This window comes from Pieris rapae, chromosome W, assembly GCF_905147795.1.
Source record: "Pieris rapae chromosome W, ilPieRapa1.1, whole genome shotgun sequence".
In the NCBI taxonomy this organism is placed as follows: domain Eukaryota; kingdom Metazoa; phylum Arthropoda; class Insecta; order Lepidoptera; family Pieridae; genus Pieris; species Pieris rapae.
The window spans coordinates 434,311-457,831 of NC_059533.1; the positions used below are offsets into that span (position 1 = coordinate 434,311).

Sequence of the window (23,521 nt, forward strand, 5' to 3'; positions counted from 1 at the left end):
AGATAGATCTATAGATAGAGAGATAGATCTTTACAACAGACTAGGCAAGATTTAATTTTAAAAGTAAAGTAGCACAGCTTAGCAGTATATAATCTTAACTTTTCTCCTTCGCTAAATTACTTAAAAAAAATAAATACAAAAAATAGATGCAATCCAAAACATTAACTAGCTTTATCTGTGTTTATTTTTATGTCGAGTATTCGGGTTGCTAACGGAATAAATTTATCGTTCGTTTTCATCAAAATCTTGTTCACAAGTAAAATCACTAATTTAAAGACACTATTTAAGAGGCGCTAGGCAAAATTCCATTATTTTGTCAACATAATAAATATATTAGTGCAATAGCATAGCGTATGACATTTGAGTGAGATAATCTATTTTTAACGTCAATGATATGTAATGCTAATGTTACTGTCAGCTGTCTGTTACATATCTGACGCAATCATAAGCTAGAAGTTTGCACAGATAACTTCCTATTCTATACAACCCGCGCAGATTCAAGTACCTCCACATTGAGCCATACCGTTCTCTGCATACACAGTTAAAATAATTATTGTTTCGTTCACTATTAGGCTATACTTGCACTCTACAAAGTCAAAGTTGAATCATTTATTCCAATTCTCTCTCTCAGAAGAATGGACAAGAAACACCACCCTTACTTTTTGAAAAACCTTTTAGAATATTTTGTACCCATATAATTATATGTAAAGACAGGATTACGTACGATACGTAATTATATGCGTAAATTTCTATACTGAAATAGGCACAAAGTATTACTTACAAATTAATAATGCACTGGATAGGTCAATTATTATATTGGTAGTATACATGTTCCTCACATAATTACATAAATTGAAACCGTAGAATATTATAAATTAAAGAAAATAATAAAAAATAAAAATAAAACAGTGTGTGAGAAAAAATATAATAATTACAGTTTTTATTTGTATTTATGTACTATTTATATTTGTTGTTTTTAAACATAAAAAAGGAAAGAAAGTGCACCTGTCCACGGTCAAGTGAGACCATTTGTAAATTAATTATTACTTAGGTAAAAGCCCCAATAGATGATCATGTACCAGTATATGTTCACATACTGTATCATTGGGATGTAGCTTATTATGATAATATAAATAAATAAAAATCTGCCTTTACGCTTCGTGACTGAATTTTCATCTAAATTTATAATATGTTAAATACTAAACGAATATATGAACTAATAGCGTGTATTTTTCCTCGATCTCCCTTTCTAACTCTCTCAATCGGTCTCAATTACTCGCTCCCTTTTCTTCAACAAAAACGCTGCATACCTTCGTGACGTTCCGTAATTTTTTTCCCTTATGCGCTTAATGTTTCAGCAACCAATCTGATTTTGTTAAGACTCTGCGATGGTCCTATGGAGATTTCTAATTGTATACTTGTTCACAAAGTGTATTTGTTTAATAAACAAATACTTTACATTCATACGCTAGTTAGTAGTATGTAGTTCATATTGATTTATCTATAATTTCGATAAATGACAAGTAAATTACCTTATAATAACACGCTGTCGCAGGACACCTGGTCAGTTGGTAAAGGTTCTAACAAAGAGTAATATAAGTGTAGGGAAATAAAAGTATAGGGGATAAAATGGGTTTAAGTTAAATCCCATACATTTTTGACTTACGGGAAATTTAATGGTTGGGTTAGTTGTAATTAGCGCTCGATTGTGATTAGTACACGTAAACTATTCTCCCGCGTAATTTTAAATGTATTACAAAAATTGGAAAGATGAATGCTACTAATAGTCTGCAGTTACCACAATTAACGTGATTTTAAGAATTTTGGCGGAAAATGCGCAGTTCTCGCTCGATCAATGGGCTGGAAATTTGCTAACAACCATTAATTACGAAGTTGAAGACAAGTTGATCCATGATGGCCGATGGACGTCTCGGCGTGTTAATTACCATTTAAGTTCAACTAGTTAATTCATTCCTTTATCTATTGAGTTTACAAACTTTTATCGGCGCTTGTGAAATTACTGTATTTAAAATATTAACTGTTTAATTTCGGCTCTTTTATTTCAGTTGATTATATGATAACCAAATATTTTATTACACATAGACATCGTTTAAAATTCACTTCACTTGTTGTGGGCAAATCTGAGGGTCCATGGACACTCTCCATGCTAGGAGGCTCGCAGATACGATGCCGGCTTTTAAGAATTGGTACATTCTTTTTATGAAATATCCTGAGTCGAACTGATTCGGAAATATTACAGTTGGCTTCACACGTCTTGACAGTATTTTCTGCGCACCACCACTAATGCTCGGTTAAGAGTGAATCAGGTGGAATTTTATTTTTGCCTTGGAGTCCGATGTTGTGTGTAACGCTGCTGCAAGTTTTATCTTGGAGTTTAATTGGTCTAGATTTAGTTTTATTTTCATTTTTGATTGAGTTTTCATTGTTAGTGAGAGCCCGCTGGGGTTTAGTTTGAAGTCGGAACATGCTCCGCCAATAAGCTTAATGCTCTGATTGGCCAGTAAGCTGGCGAATGGTTCAGTTTCATATTTTCTCGGGTAGCCCGACCACCACACCCAATCGAAGGCTTTCGCTTTATCCAAAACTTATCGAAAGCGCCTACACTTGGACTCAATTACTTCATGGGGATGACATCAGACTCACTCGACTTATGAATACTCTCCTGCGCAGTGTAGACCAGCGAGTCTTCCTCCATGTGCAGGGAACAGAGAGTTGACAGAAATCCCTTGGTAGGCGAGTAAAGTAATTTGACTGACTTGTTCCTTAATATTCGAACCGACAGCAAACCATCCTAATGAATGTCTAAAGGCTGTAACGATGAAATGCAACCGTCGAAAGTGGTCTCTTGAATGGATTATTAATGTTCAAATCATTTCCCAAAACAATAATAAAATGGCAGCAAATAGCGCGCTCCGATCAATCGTTTTTCATTGAGCTAGAATTATTAAGTGAAGGCATGAACTTGATAAAATGTGAAATTAAATTGAAATCAACGTAACGCAATGAACGAAAACGAAACAAAATAGACTTTACTGTCAATAGTTCAGCTGATACGCAGTTTAAAATTGTAACGCAAAAACACTGACAGGTTGACAATAAATTATCGGAAACGTAAGTCACTAATGTTATGACGTCCTGAGCTGCAATTTTCGCGATGCCAATGCTATGTATATTTTTTATTTAATTGTTAATTTTATAGGTTTATGTCTATTGCTAATTTTTTAATAGATAAATAAATTATAGATAATTGGCATTTCAATTGAACGACCACTAGAACTCTCGGCGCAATAACATATTTAATATATCATATATATATTACTGGTATTTTTGACTTTTAATAACAAAAAAAATATAATACATATATATATACATATATATATTATTATTGGTACTTGACTTTTAATAAAAAATATCACTTTTCAGTGAACTAGACGTAGGTGTCCATGTAAGTCATGGAAAATTTCGAGTTTATAAAACAAATGCGTTTTATAAACCCAATATTACGTCTGGTAGGGCCTTTTAAATGAACTTTGCTTCTACCATGTCGAGGTTATTGAGTTAGTCGAGACCCCACATAATTATGAAAGGTTGTCTGGAGGCTTTAATTTGATTGAAAACTGTATGGCTACAAACATTATTAAAAACAAAAATAAACATATTCATCAGATGTTCTTTCTCTCTTTAGTATTTTAGAGTATGGGAAGTAATTTAAAAGCTGGATAACAAAGACATATTTAAAAAAGAAGTCACTTATAAAACCAATTTGTCAATGCACGCCCATTTAATTCGTCATTAGATATTAATCTTCCTGAACAGATCAACTGCTTCGAACAGAAGTTTAATTGCAACTAAGAGAAATAAAGAAAAATCACACAAACAATGTAGGTACTTGTTGATTGTTTGCTTGTCGTATGAATTGTTTATGTTCCGTAACAAGGGAATTTTACGAATCAAATCAAATCAAAAATCATTTATTAATGTAGGTAACATAACGTTCACTTATGAACGTCAACAAAAAGAAATATACATTCAATGTTTCTAATTTAATATTTATTGCCAAATCAAGGGCGTAGAATGAAAGAGAAGAACTGGAAATAAACTCTCTGCCAGTCTTTTTAATCGACAAGTTTTTCCTTTTATACAAATTTTGTAAGGAGCTGCAACCGTTACGCCATATTCCATATGACATATTAAGGTAAAGTAACAAAGATTTCTCCTCTCTCAGCAGGAACCATGGTGAAATAGGGGCACGCACATATATTCTCGTGGGAATAACGCGCAAATCTGAAACAACTAACATCAACGCATACACGAATTCAAATACGACCAGTCACCACAAGTAACACCCTTTCACGAGTATGATGCATGGCCAGCCATCGGACCCCACGCCATATTTTATGGAGAGAGACAACCCGACGCATGGATGCCGCCACAATCAAATAAGACTTGGGCTGTTGAAAGGCCTCAGACATCACATCGGGTGAAAAGTATAGATATTTCAAAACTAAAACCGTTTTTAATTTTAAGTTTAAATTATTTATTATTTAACTTTATATTTAAATGAATGACATAGTTGGCCCAGGCTTTGACCCAGGCTCCATTCGAGCGTTGGGGTAATTCTATCATTTACTGACCCAAATTTACAAACTGTCTACGCGATACCGACGGATGTTAGCTCCGCCATTACGCAAACTTAATGAATTGTATCGAACGACATCGTGAAAGTAATTATTATTAGTTAATTTGGATATAAATGCATTCCGTAGGTCCGAGCTAAGGTTTTAAGGTTACTATAATGCTGGTGTCCAAACGTATTATATTTTATTGTTGCATTATATTTGATCATGTCATGACTAAAGGCTTATTACAACCCGTTAACAATGATGACTGTCAGGATATGTCTGGATCAAACGAGTTTGCTGACACGAACAGAGGCCGATGTCTCGCTTATGTTAACGTGGAAATGTACACGCCGTTATGCAGGATTTGGTAGTAATTGATTTTTAAGGAATATATATATTACTCTATAAAGAGTCAATGTAGACGACACGAAGATGACGTCGTTCTTGATGTTATATTGTGGTACCATTACATTTGACGAAATTAATTTGCATAACATTTAGCATGACATCCACCATCATAAACACTGGATGTGTTGAAATGGTTTTGAGAACTTGTAGATTATTAACTATAATCTACTCGAGTTATGTACACAAACGTTGGGATTGGCGGTTAAATATTATGAATGAAACGGTCGATAGTAGTAGGGATTCACGGGTTCTGCCTCACTCGCTGCCTCAGTCAACCTAACCCCCCGTGCCGGGGACTGCCTCACTCGCTGCCTCAGTCAACCTAACCCCCCGTGTGTTTCTGGCTCAGCGGCAGTCCCCGCCTAAAAAAAAAAAAAAAAAAAAAGTTTGGTCTCTTTCCCCACTAAACAGACCGTGCTGAGTCTATAGCACTCACTCCCGAAGCGATATTTCTCTCTGTTTCGAAGTTAGGTTTTGCTATACGTTGCAAATTAATCGATTTACTAATCACCTCATAATAAGAATGTAACGTCTCGTCCAAATCCTCATTTACTAATCACCGAGTCAGTTTCGTATCCATAATTAGCAAATTACCATGCGCATTTACCTGCAAATGCACCAGGACAGATGGGAAAAGGATTTACTGAACATTAAAAATATGATTTCCGTGTTTTATGTGTTTATTTGCATTATGTTACAATACAACTTTACTAGTGTCATGTCATTTCTTGGCGAGTCATACGAAAAATTTCTGAGGTAATCTTCCAAGCTGAAACCCCAGAACTTGTAGTACAAATATACTACACAATACTCCCCACAAAAGGCAGAATAGATGTCCTGAACGCTAGCTGTATTATAGCGCCATACCCGACAATTTCTTCTTAAAAAATCCGCTATTACTCTAATAGGCTTACGTCCAAATGAATCAAAATATTCTCCAACTTTTTCGTGGTTGATATGAATAGCTACCCAATGAGATCCTGGTTGTGAGTCAGGATCGAGATTGCATAAAATAAATGTGGGTAAGTGTACGTGCATTGGTAGGCGATTCGAGGGGTACACGCTATACTGGATGCTGGGATGTATTTTATGGAGACTCATTTGCAGGTTTAATGTATTCATTTTTATTCCAACGCGTTTGACCTTCTACTCTTATATATTGCACTAAATACAATTCCAATTCCTATCAATCATCCACCTCAACTAACATCACGTTGTATTGTCATCCCAACATATGTGATATCTTATATGCATTTATTTAGAAAAGTAGGGAAATTATAAATGAGAAACCATATTTTTATTTATTATATTTCATTCCGTTTATTATTCTCAATTTAATCATAAGTACATAAAAGTCATTTCATAACTACTATAATCCACACATACATTTCTGTTCTTATCTATTTCTATAATGTTTGAAAACTCTGCATAAACTAAGGTAATATCTAAATAAAACAATAATATGAAAACATTATCTTACAAAATATTATAAAACACATAAATAAATAATAATGAGTAATGAAATTATCTACAACTAAATTTCATAAACATATTATTAATAATTTAGTTCACATTTTTCTTTTGTTTTTTACTTGGAATTGCTAACGAGTTTATAATGGCCTAGTGGTATCGTATCTATATTATTTGGGAGAATGTGTCGCTTGGTATCATTAAAAGATAAACATGTTTTATTAATTTCTTGGGTGAAAATTGTATGTTTTAACGATTTAAATCGATACATTTTACAAAATTGAATATTTTTATTAAATAAACATGACTTATAATTGTCTAACGTTAATTTTTTTGTGACACATTTGTTAACACCCTTCGCCTTAGTAATAATTTTATCATCTACCTGTAATGCATACATTTTTGATCGCAAACCTACAAATTCTGTAAAGATTTTACCACAATTTTCATCTTTGAAATAACCTTTTTTTTTCTTATTTAATTTAGGAAAGTTAAAAACATTATTTGCATCATAATCTGATGTATCGAAATGTGTACAAATGTCTGGTTTTATATATCATTATAAAAGTTACTAGTAAATATTTGATAAATGAGACTGTCGGTATCTGTGTACAGTAGCTTCAGATTGGAAGTAAATTTCTCTTTCATGTAATTATAGTGGAAATCATACATAAGCGTTTTAGATATATCTAATATACAAAATCCGAGATAAATAGGTTTATTATATATTAACTTCATTTTATTTAATTGAATTGCAACAAGACTATCAGAAAATATTGAGACACTGTGAAAATTTGGTTGAGCAATTAGATCCCCAGCTCCTAATACTTTGCCCCTATTTTCCCAGTGGGTTAATAGTTTAACGTTTACACGTTTCTCAATATTTTCCATAGTCTTACCAAAAACAGCGTTGTTCATGAGTTTATAGAAATCTTTCTCAAAATCAGAATTAGCTTGGGTTCTTAATTGTGTATTAAGGTCTATATATTTATTTAACCATGGACTCTGCTTAAATTTTAATATTCTATGAACTTTTAATAATTTTAAACCCATTTTCAAACATTGAATTAAATTTCGATAATGAATAATATATTTGGATTTATTGTTTAAGTTTGGAATCAATCTAATTTCCTTAGCATCCCCAACTGGTATATTTTCTGGACAAAGAGGTAAATCCGAATGTTCATTATGTAAATCCACCGGATACTCCAGATCTACTTCTAATATAAAACCTATTTCTGATGAACAGCTTACATTAAAATCTGTATCAGCACTAACCCATTCAAAACCACCTGTAGGTAGATATTGTGACATTGCCCAACCATAAAGATTATTGGCATCGAAATACATTAAGAATGACTCTTTATCTTTCGCATTATAGTCAGACATGTAAACATTATTGGCTTTTGCATAGCGAGTGCTACATTGCGAAACACCTCCACGAATTCCTGATTTAATAAAAGCAATCATATCTATATCAGTAAGTAATTCAATTTCTGTTTGAGTATGTTTTAACATGGCATCCCAACTTAATCCAGGTGCTGTATAGTAATGAGCCGGATCTAAATCGTATGTTTTAATACAAACACTCCTAAAATTTTCAAAAATATCTGCTAATAATAAAACATCCGTTTTTAAATAAAGATTTGAATAATCTAACATATTTTTACAGTTGAAATGTTTCCAAACATCTTTGGCGTGGTTATAATCTTCATTAGAAATAACGGAATCTGTGAGAGTACTATAAAAGTGTGAAAGTTCTGGAAGTTGATTGTAGTTTAATGTATCAAAATCTTTAATAAATTCATATGGAAATACACCTTTTTTAGTCAGTCGTTTAAAGTCTTCTGAATTGGGAAAGCATTTTGATAATTCTTTAAAATTATTATTGTTTAAATTTTTTGCTAAAGTATCTAAGCTACTGGGTAAAAATTTTAGGGAATCCACAAAACGTAAAGTTACATTACTGTTATTTATTTTAAGTACCTTTGAAAATGATATGTATTTTTCTTTATTTTGCGGGAGTACTTCTACCTGACCTTCATCAAAGTTTAAGGCGTGTACGATAAAATGTGCATCATAATGACTTAAATTGTGCAAGAAGACTGGTATAGTGTAAGGTACTCTAAATTTTTCTGAACAAAGTTTATGTACGACCCCAACAAATTCACCAGTAAACCAATCGTGGTAAATCATTGAATCCCCACCCAAAATTTTATCACAAATATAACAATGATTAGATTTGCTAATTATATCTTGTTGTATTGGTGATATTTTACTTGCAACTTTTTGAAAACCAATTTTTTTAACAATTGTTTTCAAATTATCTTTAAGTGATTCCATAAATTTTAAAGCACAATTTTCACCAGTATATGTTACATATTTAGACAACTTATCATCGAATGAGCATTTAATGTAGTATCCAAAACTATATACATTATGTTTTTGTACATTTATTGTATGTGATTTTGAAGGATCGTTTGAACATGATGCTAAAGGGCTCAAAAAAGCCTCAAAATCCGCATATATAACAAAAGGTAACATCAATTTACGTTGAAATTTATCAAAACTTAATTTACTTTCAGATACAATATCACCCCACCAATTTTTTTTATTTTTATCTGCGTTTGGTATTTGTGTACAAATATGTCTGCAATCATTTTTTTGATGGTTATTTAAACGTTCAGATGTTGAAAAATATTGTAAACAAAAGTCGCAAAGATATATAGCTTCCTTGGATTTCGAAATTTGACTACTTATTAACCTTGACATATTTTTTATATAACAATAATGACCGATTTTACCCTGTGTCAAATATAGTAAATTTATATGAGTCGGCATTTTATTCTTTGTAAAATACAATGGCCCGACAATACAATGTTTTTTTCTTTGTTCATTATATTCCAATCCAAAAACATTAATGCTAATATTATTGAGACTTTCAATTTTGTGAATATCGCTTAATTTAACTGGAAATTTAATATTACCAAATTTTAATTTATGACTGTATTTGGTGTATGATGATACTCTATCCGAATTTTTGTGCATTGGAAATAAAGCAGATAACAGTGCCCACTTAAAACATGCGTCATCGCTGTTTTTAACATTTATCACAGCTTTTTTTATTTTTATGTCATGTGGTAATTCAATAAAGGATTTTCCTCTTAAAGGGTTAAATTGATTCAAATTCATATCCAAATGTAAAATTTTTTTCAGACTCCACCCACTATCCTTTCTCTCGAATGAATTTACATAGTTTATTAGAGAATTCGTGAGAGTTGTATAAAATATATTCAAATCATCACCAATACCAACAATAAAATTCATTGATTGGAAATCGAAAGTGTTGTTTATCTGTTTTGTCTCCTGAACAAAGTCACCATATAAAATGAAATTTATTTTTAAAATTGTGTGGTCTTCTATAGATTTATTTATTATTGTAAATATTGTATCTTTAACTGACGCGAGAAATGAATCTGGTGTCTCAAACTGTAAATCATTTTGATTTTCTGAAGTTACTCTATAGGTTATTATTCTATTACCGAACGCAGTCTCAATTATCTTAACATTGGGTTTTATCGAATGTTGTATTTTATCTACATTATTTTTGTGTGCATTGCTCCTTAGATGACTAGCGAAATATTTTTTGGAAAAATTTGTATTACAAATACAACAAAATTTCGTGTTAGAATTATTACCTTCATTCGATGTTGATGGCTCTTGTGAAGACCGTGAAAAATCCATGGTAGGTCCAGATTTTATTCTTTTGATATCAACAGAGTTAATATCAACATCTGCTTTCCTTTTGGTTCCGCAACCCATTTGATCAACCCTATCGAATAAAATTTTGATTTATTTAACTGTTAGACTTGCGAATAGACATACTTAATCATAACAAAAAATAAGAAATATGATTATTAAATATACTCACAGTTTTCTTTCGAATTCCTCACATAGCTCCATCATTCTTTGATCATAAAATGAGTTATTTAAATCACCTCTTTCTATTTCATCACAAACATTAAAAAGTTCAATTGTATCAATGTTTTCAAATTCATGATCCATTTCTTCAAAAAAGACACTAACACATTCTTGAGACATTGTAAATATATATATTCGTTTCACAACTATTTATTTCGTAACACACTTTTTACCTTAATGCGCAAAGGTCTTCAACACAATTCACAATGATTGACTTTGTACAATGCAACATAATATTTATACTAGAGGACAACTGAAACATTACTTAATTATATAACGTATGGTATTAGAATTTGATAGTAAGTTAATTAATTACTAATAAGGTCATCACGTAAAGATACTAAAGGAACCTAATTTTTAAAACTATAATGTTTTACATTATCTTCCTCGGATATTTCCTTTGTTATGTTATATACTACGTCTTTTATCTGAAGATCAATGTTGGAATCGTTTTTCATGTAATATTTAACACGAATATCTGCATTTTTCCAATGTTGTGAGACCGGGATTTCTTTTAACTTTTTTAAACTATACAAGTCGATTTTCACAAGTATGTCAGCGTCCATTCCATCATCTTTGTCTGTTGATATATATTGAATGTTCCCCTCCTTTCCTGCACGGCCAACAGTTGAAGAAAGTCTAGCTTTTTTCTTCTTTCGGTCTGGTTCTTGAATAAAAAAGTCATCTAAACGACTGGTCCCCTTATTTTTATTTACGTGTATGTTCGAAACCTCTTCTTCATCAGATAAAACATAATAATTATAGGGTCTGAAACATTTTTCCACATCTTTCAGGTTGTATGAAGGCTGAAATATAACATTAACAAATCAAAATGTATTTTAAAAAAATTAATAAGATTTTATTAAAGAAACCTTGGAAAACAAATTTTAAAAATATAAATAACTCACCTCCATTTTTGATATTAGAACACTACACACTTTCTACACGTTGTCCTGTGATTCATACCACAATACTATATTTTTCTTTACAATATCTGTATTTAATAAATTAATGTTAATCGATTGTTACCTCAAATATTTATTAAACAATTATAAATTCATTATCATCCTAATGTTGTCGTTAAAAACAAATTAAAACTCAATGAAATAGCAAATAAATTAAGAGCTTAAGACCGGTACTCAGGTACCGGTATACATTTTCTTAACGAAGGTAATGGGATATCGAGGGAGCAATACTCAGATGGATACTGTTTACTAGCCTTTGATTTAACCCCCGACTTATCAGCTAACTCTAATATTCACTGGAATCTCATTCGTCATGGTAGTGTGAGAATGGAAGTAAGATTCGAGAACGCATTGACTGAAACAATTAACTGTGTAGTTTATGCAGAGTTTTCAAACATTATAGAAATAGATAAGAACAGAAATGTATGTGTGGATTATAGTAGTTAAGAAATGACTTTTATGTACTTATGATTAAATTGAGAATAATAAACGGAATGAAATATAATAAATAAAAATATGGTTTCTCATTTATAATTTCCCTACTTTTCTAAATAAATGCATATAAGATATCACATATGTTGGGATGACAATACAACGTGATGTTAGTTGAGGTGGATGATTGATAGGAATTGGAATTGTATTTAGTGCAATATATAAGAGTAGAAGGTCAAACGCGTTGGAATAAAAATGAATACATTAAACCTGCAAATGAGTCTCCATAAAATACATCCCAGCATCCAGTATAGCGTGTACCCCTCGAATCGCCTACCAATGCACGTACACTTACCCACATTTATTATATGCAATCTCGATCCTGACTCACAACCAGGATCTCATTGGGTAGCTATTCATATCAACCACGAAAAAGTTGGAGAATATTTTGATTCATTTGGACGTAAGCCTATTAGAGTAATAGCGGATTTTTTAAGAAGAAATTGTCGGGTATGGCGCTATAATACAGCTAGCGTTCAGGACATCTATTCTGCCTTTTGTGGGGAGTATTGTGTAGTATATTTGTACTACAAGTTCTGGGGTTTCAGCTTGGAAGATTACCTCAGAAATTTTTCGTATGACTCGCCAAGAAATGACATGACACTAGTAAAGTTGTATTGTAACATAATGCAAATAAACACATAAAACACGGAAATCATATTTTTAATGTTCAGTAAATCCTTTTCCCATCTGTCCTGGTGCATTTGCAGGTAAATGCGCATGGTAATTTGCTAATTATGGATACGAAACTGACTCGGTGATTAGTAAATGAGGATTTGGACGAGACGTTACATTCTTATTATGAGGTGATTAGTAAATCGATTAATTTGCAACGTATAGCAAAACCTAACTTCGAAACAGAGAGAAATATCGCTTCGGGAGTGAGTGCTATAGACTCAGCACGGTCTGTTTAGTGGGGAAAGAGACCAAACTTTTTTTTTTTTTTTTTTTAGGCGGGGACTGCCGCTGAGCCAGAAACACACGGGGGGTTAGGTTGACTGAGGCAGCGAGTGAGGCAGTCCCCGGCACGGGGGGTTAGGTTGACTGAGGCAGCGAGTGAGGCAGAACCCGTGAATCCCTACTACTGTCGATTACAGCCGACGTCCCCGCCGGTTATAACATTCAATGGGAGGGAGGATGAGTGGCGTTGACAAATGATGCAACGTTTTGGCAATTTTCCATGGCCAACCATTCGCCTTTACATATTTTTCCGAGGATGCGGCGCGTCACGTTAAAGATGTTCACGGAGGTGCTACACATATGCTTAAATGAAACATATTTATTACCTTATAGAAGTTTTAAGTATAAAGTTATAAATCCAAAAGATTTCTGAAATAAATTAAATTATAAAATAGGGTACAGTGCCAGAAATTATGACTCAAATTACGAGAGAAAAACAAATATTGTAGACAAAATAAAATATTATTGAAGTTTCCATTATTCTTTTTGCAATAAAAATGTAAAGTTTCGTTTGGCTTCCAGGATAATGATACTTGATTAGTGTACTTTTACTGAAGTTTCTGAGATCACTGATGCCCCCAGCTAAATGCTAATAGCGAGTTTATGCTAGAGTTGCTTCGTTACAGAAATTTTAATCAGGTATAATAGGTACTTCAAATAAAATTAAATGTTATTTCGAGGTGTGTACAAGAAATAACGCCAACATTGAAATCCCTCGACTTTGTTGACAAATTAAATTATCTAGTTTTATTTATGACAATTTTCTATAGCAAATTTCGTATCAAAATTGTTAAATTTCACCAAAATCAGCGTTACCAAAGAGCTTGTGAATCTGGCACACGGTAGAACGGATAATAAGGAATAATAAAATAATCATTATTATAGGTATATAGGTAATGAACCAAAGTTTTCTCTAGAGTTGGCCCCTGTGCTATTTTTTATTTCCGAAAAGGACGACCGGCCAATAAATGAATTAATACGAAATCAACTGAAGCTTTTATAGGATAATTCCTCAAAATTAAATTAAATTATATTATAGATGGGCGATTGAAAAACGCCTACTGTCACAGAGATAACGTGAAATATGGCGATTGTATTATTTATCAGCACAAGTGAATGTCAAATAAGCATTAAGCTCGTCGATCATTTAACGTGTAATATAATTTAGTGAATTAAGGACAGAAATGGAGCTTCAGTTATCAGTTCTTTTTAAATATTAAGATAATGCCATTACACCGGAAGTTGTCTTCGTCAATTACGTATACATGGAAACGTAGTTACGGAAAATATAGATAATCCTATAATATATTTATTTTATTATTCTTTATTTCTCAATATGTCATATGGAACATGGTGTAATGGTTGAAGCTCCTTACAAACATTGTGTAAAAAAAACTTGGCGATTAAAAAGAGTGACGGAGAGTTTATTGCCAGTTCTTCTCTTCCGTTCTACGCCCTTGATTTGAGAACTGGAAGTAAATGTAAAATTAGAATCATTTAAAGTATATTTTGACGTTCATAAGAGTACATTATGTTACCTATATGAATACATGATTTTTGATTGATTGATTGATATAATATGCTATAGTATATATCCTTTTTTGGGAAAAGAGATACTCTTCTTTAATAAAATCCCAGAGGCTCTTTTATCTCTGCCTTTTAATAAATTTAAGAAATGTATTAAAGAAAAGCTGTGTAAAAAGGCTTACTATAAAGTTATTGATTATCTAGTTGAGAAAAGGGCCTGGGACTAGTGCTGGGCAGGCTGCCTCTAATTAATTTGATATATTTGTTTTAAATATTGTTTGATGATTTGCTTTTTTAAAAGAGTACCGAGAGTTTTTTACGCCGGCTTTTTCTCTCGGCCTACACCCTATGTCTTTGCCGATGAGTAGGGATGCCTACAAGTTCGAATTGATTGACGTGGAATGAGTGATACCTAGAAGATCTTATGTTCCAAAATAAACGTATTTTATTTTTATTTATTTAATGCTTCTAATTTTACATTTACTGCCACTTCGCACATTAAGGGCGTAGAACGGAAGGGAAGAACTGGCAATAAACGCTCCGCCACTCTTTTTAATCGCCAAGATTTTGTTTTACACAACGTTTGTAAGGAGCTGCAACCATTACACTATGTTCTACATTATTCATTATTCATAGAAAATAGCAAGAACAGATAAAACAAATGTGATTTGTTGACATACCTCTACTCTTTCTCTTCCCTCCCACCGCGGAACACGTGAGGGGGGTCCAGCCTTGTCGTGGCGGGAGGGCTCAGCACCGGCAGCACGGGGCTTATACCTGAACGTGCTGCTGGAAAGCAAATGGGACCACCACGACGTAATTAGCCGCTCCCGACAGGTTCTCATTAGAAGAACCATGCGAGATGCGGCCGGATAGATGGCGCTTTAGGTGCCTGGGCACTTTAGCGATCTGTGTTTTGTCTTGTTCGTGTATCAACGTGCTACCAGCACTTCAACAGACTGGTTTGCGGAGTGTTGTGTGCGTGCTCACTTATTGTATCCCGCTTCCCTTATCCGGGAGCGGCGTTTACTTGTGTTGGTGTTATGTGTGTTTCCTACTCCCTTAAAGGGGATTGGGGAGAGTGGTGTTTCACGTCCGTCTGTATAAATGTTCTTGTGTTGCTTCGGTGCATGCCAGGCCAAGGTGGAGGACAAGCGGTTATTCATTCCGTGCGTCCTATGCGCGGCTGTCTCTTTCTCGGCCTACATTGGTCCGCCGTACCCGCGCTATCTCTAATTCTTATTACTACAACGTGTACTATTCATGTATACTTTGTCCGTATACAGGTCACCTGAATCCCAAGTTTCGGTTCCCGGCGATGGGATGCATGACCGGGGGGGCTTAAACCCGGTCACTAGGGCACCAGGGAGGGGAGCTACCCCTCCTTAAATTAAAAGCACCACAAAGCATGGAAAGTAACGGAAAAGATAATAATACCCCAGGAGGGTCAAATCCCTCCCATGACCAAGAGGTCATGGCATCCGGTCCGCATCGTATTCTGGGGGCGGACCACGACCATGCGACAGAACCCAAAAACTCACGACCTGGCAATAATACGGAAATACTGATCAAGCTTACGGATCGTAGCGGGCCGTTGGAGGGGTGCTCAGGCGCCTCTAAAACGCCCTCTACACAAGGAGAGATCGCAAAAAGGGAGAACAATGAGACCGTCCAGCGCACTCGATGTCAATCACCGATGCAAAGTGCAACCTGGTCCTACGCGATGGCTGACGATATGGGCTCAGACTCAACCGGCTCCATGTTGAGCATAAGCTCGACACACACTCAACAGCGTCCTCGAGGCTTAGGTGAGGCCCCTTGCACCCCAGGGGAGAAGTCGCGCTTTTGGCGTCCCCGAAAGAGAACGAGACAGGACGACGAGGAGAGTAGCTGCAGCGACACCCCTACTCTTTCGCGTGAACGCACGAAACCGGGGTACCAAAGAGCCCGAAGAGTGGAGAGAGAAAGTGAAGCCGAGGCGGAACTCGCGGTTCTTAACGAGAAACCCACCGAGACGGGTACGGTCGGAAACGCCAGAAAACGCATCGAAGAAAACCTGGCTGCCGTAGATAAAGTGGCCAGGTGTTCTATGAACCTAAAAGGTACCTTTGTCGCCGCTCTCAAAAAGGCAGTTGCAGCAATCAGAAAGGATGCTGACAGTCTGGCGGAGAAAACGCTTTCGGATGAAACTCGAGCTTTGCAGCTAGAAAATGAACGCCTCCGTGCACAACTTAATTTACTACAAGGCGAGATGCGCGAGTTGAGGCTGATCTTGAAGGGGGGCCCCGAAGGACCACCCAACTGTCAATGTAGAAGAAATGGAGGCTCGTATCCTCCGCCAGGTAGGTGAGCATATTAATGCTCAACTAAAGGATCTCGGCTCAATACCTAACCTGGAGCCGCCACTCCTTCCCCTTCCAACTGTAGATAGTAAAAAAAGCAAAAAAGGGAAGCCCCCTCTCAAATCACCGAGGTCAAGGGATCCCCTCACTTCCTCAGCAGCACCGAAGACAAAGCGGAAGAAGGCAACCGTGCAGACGCAAGCTACTAGAAAGGAAGAGCAAAACAGCTTGGCAAAAGTGCCGAGAAAGGAAATGTTTGGAGGAAATACCCCTGCCTCCTCTCCTGCAAGTGCCATTGTATTACCACCCACTCGACCCTCTTTGGCTACCAACAATGAAGAAGGTTGGACGATGGTTACCAAAAAAAGGCGAAAAGCGGCAACGGTAACACAAAAAAATGTGACAGCTTCAAAGTCTGAAAAGCCCCCGGCCAGGTCGCTGCCCAAGCTTAAAGTACCTCGCACCGCTGCAATTGTGCTGACTCTGCCTAAAGACGCCGAAGCTAAGGGCGTAACCTATGCCGCTGCCCTTAAAGAAGCGCGCGCTCAAATAGATCTGAAGGAGGCTGGCATTGAGGGTGTTAAGTTTCGCCGAGAGGCAACCGGAGCCACTATAATTCAGATCCCTGGAGCTGGTAGCGGGGAAAAGGCTGACATTCTTGCCAAGCGAAAAAGATAAAATGAGAAAGATAGACAGCAAGAATCTCCAGCGTGGTGATTTTATCGGCAATCTCTTGTATGATTTAAAAATTTCCATGTTACTTTCAATCTAAAATAATTTGTAAATAGTTTAAACTGTTACAACTGGTCATATGGCATATCTTAAATGCTATGCTATGCGATGTTCTTGTGTTTTTTAGTTTTTACTTTAGTTTAGTTCGAACGTCAGTGGTAACTGAAATAAACTAATTTCAAAATGGATAATTGGTAATAAAACACCTTCATACATTTAGATCATTTAATGAATTTTATTTACAGTGTTGTCGAACAATTTACAACCAACAAAAATAAAATTATGAAATATTTACAATATTTTTATTCTATAACAATTTGTATTATTTTAACTTTAATTTTTTTAAAAAGGCGCCCTTGTTCGAACTTAACCACGCTTTTTTCCCAAATTTTATATATAACAGTTGACAGATCTAGGTATTAATAATCTGTGCTAACTGCTGACGTTTATTGTGACATTTGACACGCCATTGCAAAGAAATGCCAATAATTTTTATACAACAATTAAAATGGACGTCGGCGAACTATTGTCTTTTAAGGTTAGTTTATTTATTTGTGAGTTGTTGTCTTATCAGTTCGTTACGCACTTATATTAATTTCTTCTATAGCCTACCCCAACACCTAAGCGTCCTAATGAAGATGAACTTGGAGATTCTGATGAGGAAAGTGTACGTTCGAAAAAAAGTACGTCGACGAGCAGTCGGTTCGGAATTGGAAAGATCTGCAAAGATCCCAACCATCATCATCTACCCAAAGAACCTACTGTAACTGACAAAGAACGCGAAGATATTCTAAAATTTGTAGAAAATGTTGTTACAGAGGTAAGCTACACAAAAGTCTATAAAGACATTAGAAATCAATATATTTTTCAATAATTATTTTATATAATATTGTTATCGCTTTTACTTTTGAAGACCCCTTCATTACACAATACAAGGTAAATCCAATTATTCGAAATTCAGATTACAACATAAATTACCAGCAAATTGATATATTTAATGTGACCAGAAAATTCTTAAAAACTCGGGTATCTTTTACTAATAATGGCTGTGTTTGTTCCTTCATATTAAATATATATTTTAATCTACCAATCAATCAATCTTACAACTGTGCTTTACGTTTCTGTTTCAATGTGTATTCCGTTTTTGGCTTTTGTGTGTAATGTAATTGTTTAAAAATAATATATTCTTGAAAGTTGTCTGAAGTCTTGCAACAGCACCTGACCAGTATCCACTACTTGAACTGGATATTTTTATTTAGGCTTGAAATGCCTAAATTCACTCTTAGAACTCCTACCTATCCCATGATTACACCGATGTTTCAACAAAAGTTGTGAATTTGTTACAGGTATATCTGCATTTTTGTGCAATATTTAGATTGAATTACATTTAATGCCACAAATGTGTAACAACTATTTGTTTTCCCAATAGCTGTTGTGAATATATTTGTATAAAATTAGGTAATAACAATTCTAGGATTTAACGGATGTTGATATATTGCATGAGAGTGAGGAAGGTGCAGAGGAACTAATCAATGCTTTAGCGGATGCAGAGTGTTCATCTGTACTCTTACATAATTTGGCTCGTCTTGATGAACTAGTGCCAGATGAGAGAGATGCTGTACATAATACTTTAGGTATGTATTATGTACAAGCATTGAATGTACATCATTATATAATATTATGTATATGGAAACAGCTTCTGATTCTAAACATTAATAGTTTATATTATAATTTTAATTGTGTGTTTTTTAATCTGTGATACTTTTAATGCAAAGGTTCCCTAAACACTTAAAATTTAGATACCTAATATGTATTGTGTTAATTGCAGGGATAGCTGAAAATATAACTGAGTTTCGTCCTGAATTATGGGTTGAAGATGCAAAACAAGGTTTCATTCAGTGGATTCTTAAGAGATTGAAGGTAGAAAAAATATGTTTACTTTCTTTTGAATGTTTGTGATATACTAAATAATCTATGATAATATTTTCAGATGAAAATGCCAGTCGATGCCAATAAACTATATGCAACAGAGATTTTGTCAATTCTTCTGCAGAATACACCCCAGAACAGAAAATTTTTAGGAGAACTTGATGGCATCAATGTACTACTACAAGAGTTAGCTGTGAGTATTTTTTTCTCAATATAAAAAGATTTACAAGATTTTACTGTAAGGCCTTTACCCAAAAAGGGGTCCATCCTGCACACAAACAATATAATCTAATATATAATAACTATAATATTATATAATAACAGATATTATATCAACAACTACTGTAGACTTATAATAACAGAATGAAAAAGAGTAAGTATGGAGTGTCTTGCCCATTCTCTTATCTCTGCTTCAAATGAAACCTTTTTGAAGGGGCAATTAGAGTTTTTTTTTAAATATATTTTTAACTTTTGATTTTCAAAAGTTCCCTTTCAATTGGCTGAATTGAAATAAATTATTTGACATTTTTGACTTTGAAAACTAACACCCATTTAATATGTATTTTGTTTATAAGGTAGAATTAAAGTGCCATGATTATTATTACTTACCATATTATGAAAGTAATGCCTGCCACTGATGATACGTCCATTAATCCGAATGGAGTAGTCGTTGTCCAAAATCTTCCCATGAATGGTAAAAACATTATTCCATTTGGATGGACGTCAGCCAGCTTTGGATTGAAATCCGCGTCCAGGCCAAATGGACGTCGTCCGCGGCCGTCCGTCAATGTGGAAGCAGTCCGAATTGTCCGTGAATGGGCAAAACGTCGTCCATTTTTTTAAGATTATTGTTTCAGTTTAGGATTTGATGTCGATGGTGGTGCATGTGCTGTGTATTTGTCAAGCGTTATGATTTTTTTTAATTATGTCTTTGTCCGCGCGTTACTTTGTGTTGGAAGTAATAGAAAAATATAAATCATATCCATGTTTATGGCAAGTGAAACATCTTGATTATCACAACAGAGAAAAGAGAAATGCAGCTCTGTTGGAATTGTTTAAAACAAAGTATCCAAAAGCCAACCTAGATACGGTTAGAAAAAAGATTACCACTTTAAGAAATTGTTTTAAAAAGGAATTAAATAAGGTATGTGTTGTAAATTTATAGAAAATTAAACAGACAAATAAAATAACACAATAAAATAGAATATTTATTTCAAGTCTTCGATCATTAATATAGGTACATTAAAATTAGGAGTTTATGTTAACATGGTTAACGAATTGCTTAATTACTTATTTATTATATTTGAACCGACTTTATATTGTGTTACAGGTTAAGGCGTCAGAAAGATCTGGTGCAGGAACAGCAGAAATTCATGTCCCTAAGTTGTGGTACTACAGTGAAATGTTCTTCTTAGCAGATGTGGATGTACCAAGGGTCCCAAGATCAGTGAATTCCATCCTCGATGACATGCCATTTGAAGATAGTGCTGAGGTACATGCATATGTTATACTATTTTATCATCTTGCCAACTGACACTACCTTCCCCATTAAAATATTGCACAAAGGCTTCCCTTACATTTTTTGCATTACTGCTGGCATTCCTATTTGTAATATTTAATGAAGTAAAACCGATTGCAGAAGTTGAATCATTAGTATTGATGTCAATATCGAATACATTATCCATTGAATAAGGGGAGCTAGATTTTCTAAGAAAATTGTGAAGGAGACAGCGAGTTAAAACAACTAGGTCTATTCTGTCTAAACATAAGTTTATAGCAGTATGAAAGATTCTAAAACGGTTTGACATAATACCGAATACATTTTCTATTATTCGCCTAGCTCTTGACAACCTATAATTGAAAATTTTTCTTTCTTTTGTCAGAGCTGCTCTGCTAAATGGCTTTAAAATCACTTCGTAGAGCAAAAGCTTCATCCCCCACAAATACAAAAGGTAGTTTAGTGTGGCTGTTTTGACACCTGTCATCATTGGGGATGTTAAGTTCCTTTCTCAGTAATTTTTCATAAAAAATTGTATTCTGTATGGCTCCTCCATCTGAAACTCGACCATTTGTACCAACTTCACACCATATAAGTAAATTCATAGTTGGCATTTGCACAAGCCATTAGCACAATGCTATTGAAATTCTTGTAATTCCAAAAATAGGAACCACTACCTGGAGGTGGTATTATCCTTATATGCTTTCCGTCTATAGCCCCTAAACAATTAGGAAACTGCCATCTCTCTTCAAAGTCCTTTGCGATTTTCCTCCATTCTTCTTCAGTATCTGGCATCTGTAACATAAACATATTTTTTTTTTCAGATGAGCGATGATGAAACTGAAACCAATGTACCAATTAATGTGCCATCGCCACTTTCACAAAGTAGCGTGGCTTCCTCATCAAGGACTCCAAAAAGAAAAACCAAAGCCCAAGCTGACAATCAAAACATCGTTCAATCCTTCCCTCTCCTCTGTTACTTACTCTCTTCCTGGTTACAATTTAATTAGAAATTACCGAATCAGCATGCGAGGAGGTGCTGTAGCAATTTATTTGCGTTCTCACATCCCCTTTTCGATCATTAACTCATCACCACAGCCTCCACCTAGCAATGCAGCCGAGCACCTCCTTATAGAAGTTCTTCTCTCCAATTGTAAGCTTCTCTTGGGAGTCTTCTATTCCCCGTCATCATCGGTAGACTACTTTGCTTCCTTTGGAAACATAACAACACAATAATCATGGGTGACTTTAACACATGCCTGCTGAAAAAATGTGAGCCGTCACGGGACGCCTGGCAGATGTGAAACATTGACATTATTTTGGAAAAGTAATAAATAATGATAAAATAAAATATTACGATTTTTTCCAGATAACTATGACCATTTATTGAATAAACATTTATTTTCATTAAATATTTTTAATGTGAAATTTACTACTACATATAGACTGTATATACCTACATAACTACTTTTACATGCATTTGTCGCGCTCCTACACAAGACTGCTATTGTTACATTAATACAAACCACAGCGGTTTTCTAATATAACATATTGTGATACATTATCTTATTTTGTAAAATAAGGAGAAAAATAAATATATGTATATAAACAAAACAAACAACAAATTACAATTAAAACCCAAAAAAAACAGACTAGTTCGCTATGTGGATATCGTATCAGAGCTATAGGTATCTCATTGGAACACAGTCAAAGTATAAGGATAATATGTTTAAATTATTTAAGATTAAAAAAAAGTTTTTTTTTTTTATTTTATTTATATACACTTCGTTGCTAAAGAAATACAAATAACACAATATATATAAATTACAAGGGATGCAACGGGCGGCCTTATCGCTAACAAGCGATCTCTTCCAGGCAACCCTAGTAAGAAAAGAAATAAATAAAAAAAATGATGGGTGCAAGAAGTGCAGAAGTTATATAAAAAACAAAATAAATTTATATTAATATATAGAACCTTAATCTATTAATAACTATATATATTATAAAAACTAACTAAAACTAAAAAGCTAATCTTACAAATTCAAGAATAGCAAATAGAGAATTACAAAACGAACAGGAAATACAAGAATTACACAGGTCAACGAACTACTTTATATTTTTCGCGCTCTGCATCAGATTTGGCAGTTCTCATTTTAGCTTTGGCTCTGTTTTTTTTGTGAATCAAACTTTTTATCTCATCAGAAAGCCAGGGAGCAGGTAAATGTTTAAGTTTAACACGTCTCACTGGGGCGTGCTTATCATAGAGGTTTATGATAGAAGAGGAGAACAGCTCAACTTTGTATGTAATTATGTTTTGATCCGAGAAACACACAGATCAAGACGTGGTACAATATTATGAGAGAATAATTTAATGATCTGTGGATGGACAATACAATCTATCCTTCGCTGACAATCACAAACTTTGACAGTGTCACACTCACATAAAGTTTGCTAGGTATCTGTCACTGAGCTGTAATAACTGAATAACAATAAATAAACAAGACAAGGTAAAGATTGTGACAAACCAAATAAGTAATTGACAGAGAACTATTTATCACTTTAAACTTATGCCCA

General features: G+C 34.3%; 2 protein-coding genes across 2 annotated transcripts; one reads left to right on the top strand and one right to left on the bottom strand.

Annotated features, from left to right (window-relative positions):
• Positions 1-6,902: 6,902 nt before the first annotated feature.
• On the bottom strand, positions 6,903-9,428 carry LOC123690429. Its single transcript, XM_045633860.1, has 2 exons — positions 7,243-9,428; positions 6,903-6,906 (listed from the first exon to the last, which is right to left on the bottom strand). The coding sequence occupies exons 1-2, from the start codon at positions 9,360-9,362 to the stop codon at positions 6,903-6,905; spliced, it is 2,124 nt and encodes a 707-aa protein (XP_045489816.1). The 5' UTR covers positions 9,363-9,428.
• Positions 9,429-19,001: 9,573 nt separating this feature from the next.
• LOC111003076 lies at positions 19,002-22,236 on the top strand. Its single transcript, XM_045633901.1, has 5 exons — positions 19,002-19,154; positions 19,349-19,440; positions 19,511-19,642; positions 20,780-20,941; positions 21,772-22,236. The coding sequence occupies exons 3-5, from the start codon at positions 19,511-19,513 to the stop codon at positions 21,955-21,957; spliced, it is 480 nt and encodes a 159-aa protein (XP_045489857.1). The 5' UTR covers positions 19,002-19,154; positions 19,349-19,440; the 3' UTR covers positions 21,958-22,236.
• Positions 22,237-23,521: the final 1,285 nt, after the last annotated feature.

Coding starts and splice junctions, on each gene's coding strand:
- LOC123690429 (XM_045633860.1), bottom strand. CDS start 9,362: ATGCCGACTCATATAAATTTACTATATTTGACACAGGGTAAAATCGGT.
- LOC111003076 (XM_045633901.1), top strand. CDS start 19,511: ATGAAAATGCCAGTCGATGCCAATAAACTATATGCAACAGAGATTTTG. Junction 19,643..20,779: donor TACTACTACAAGAGTTAGCT/GTGAGTATTTTT, acceptor ATTGTGTTACAG/GTTAAGGCGTCAGAAAGATC. Junction 20,942..21,771: donor CATTTGAAGATAGTGCTGAG/GTACATGCATAT, acceptor TTTTTTTTTCAG/ATGAGCGATGATGAAACTGA.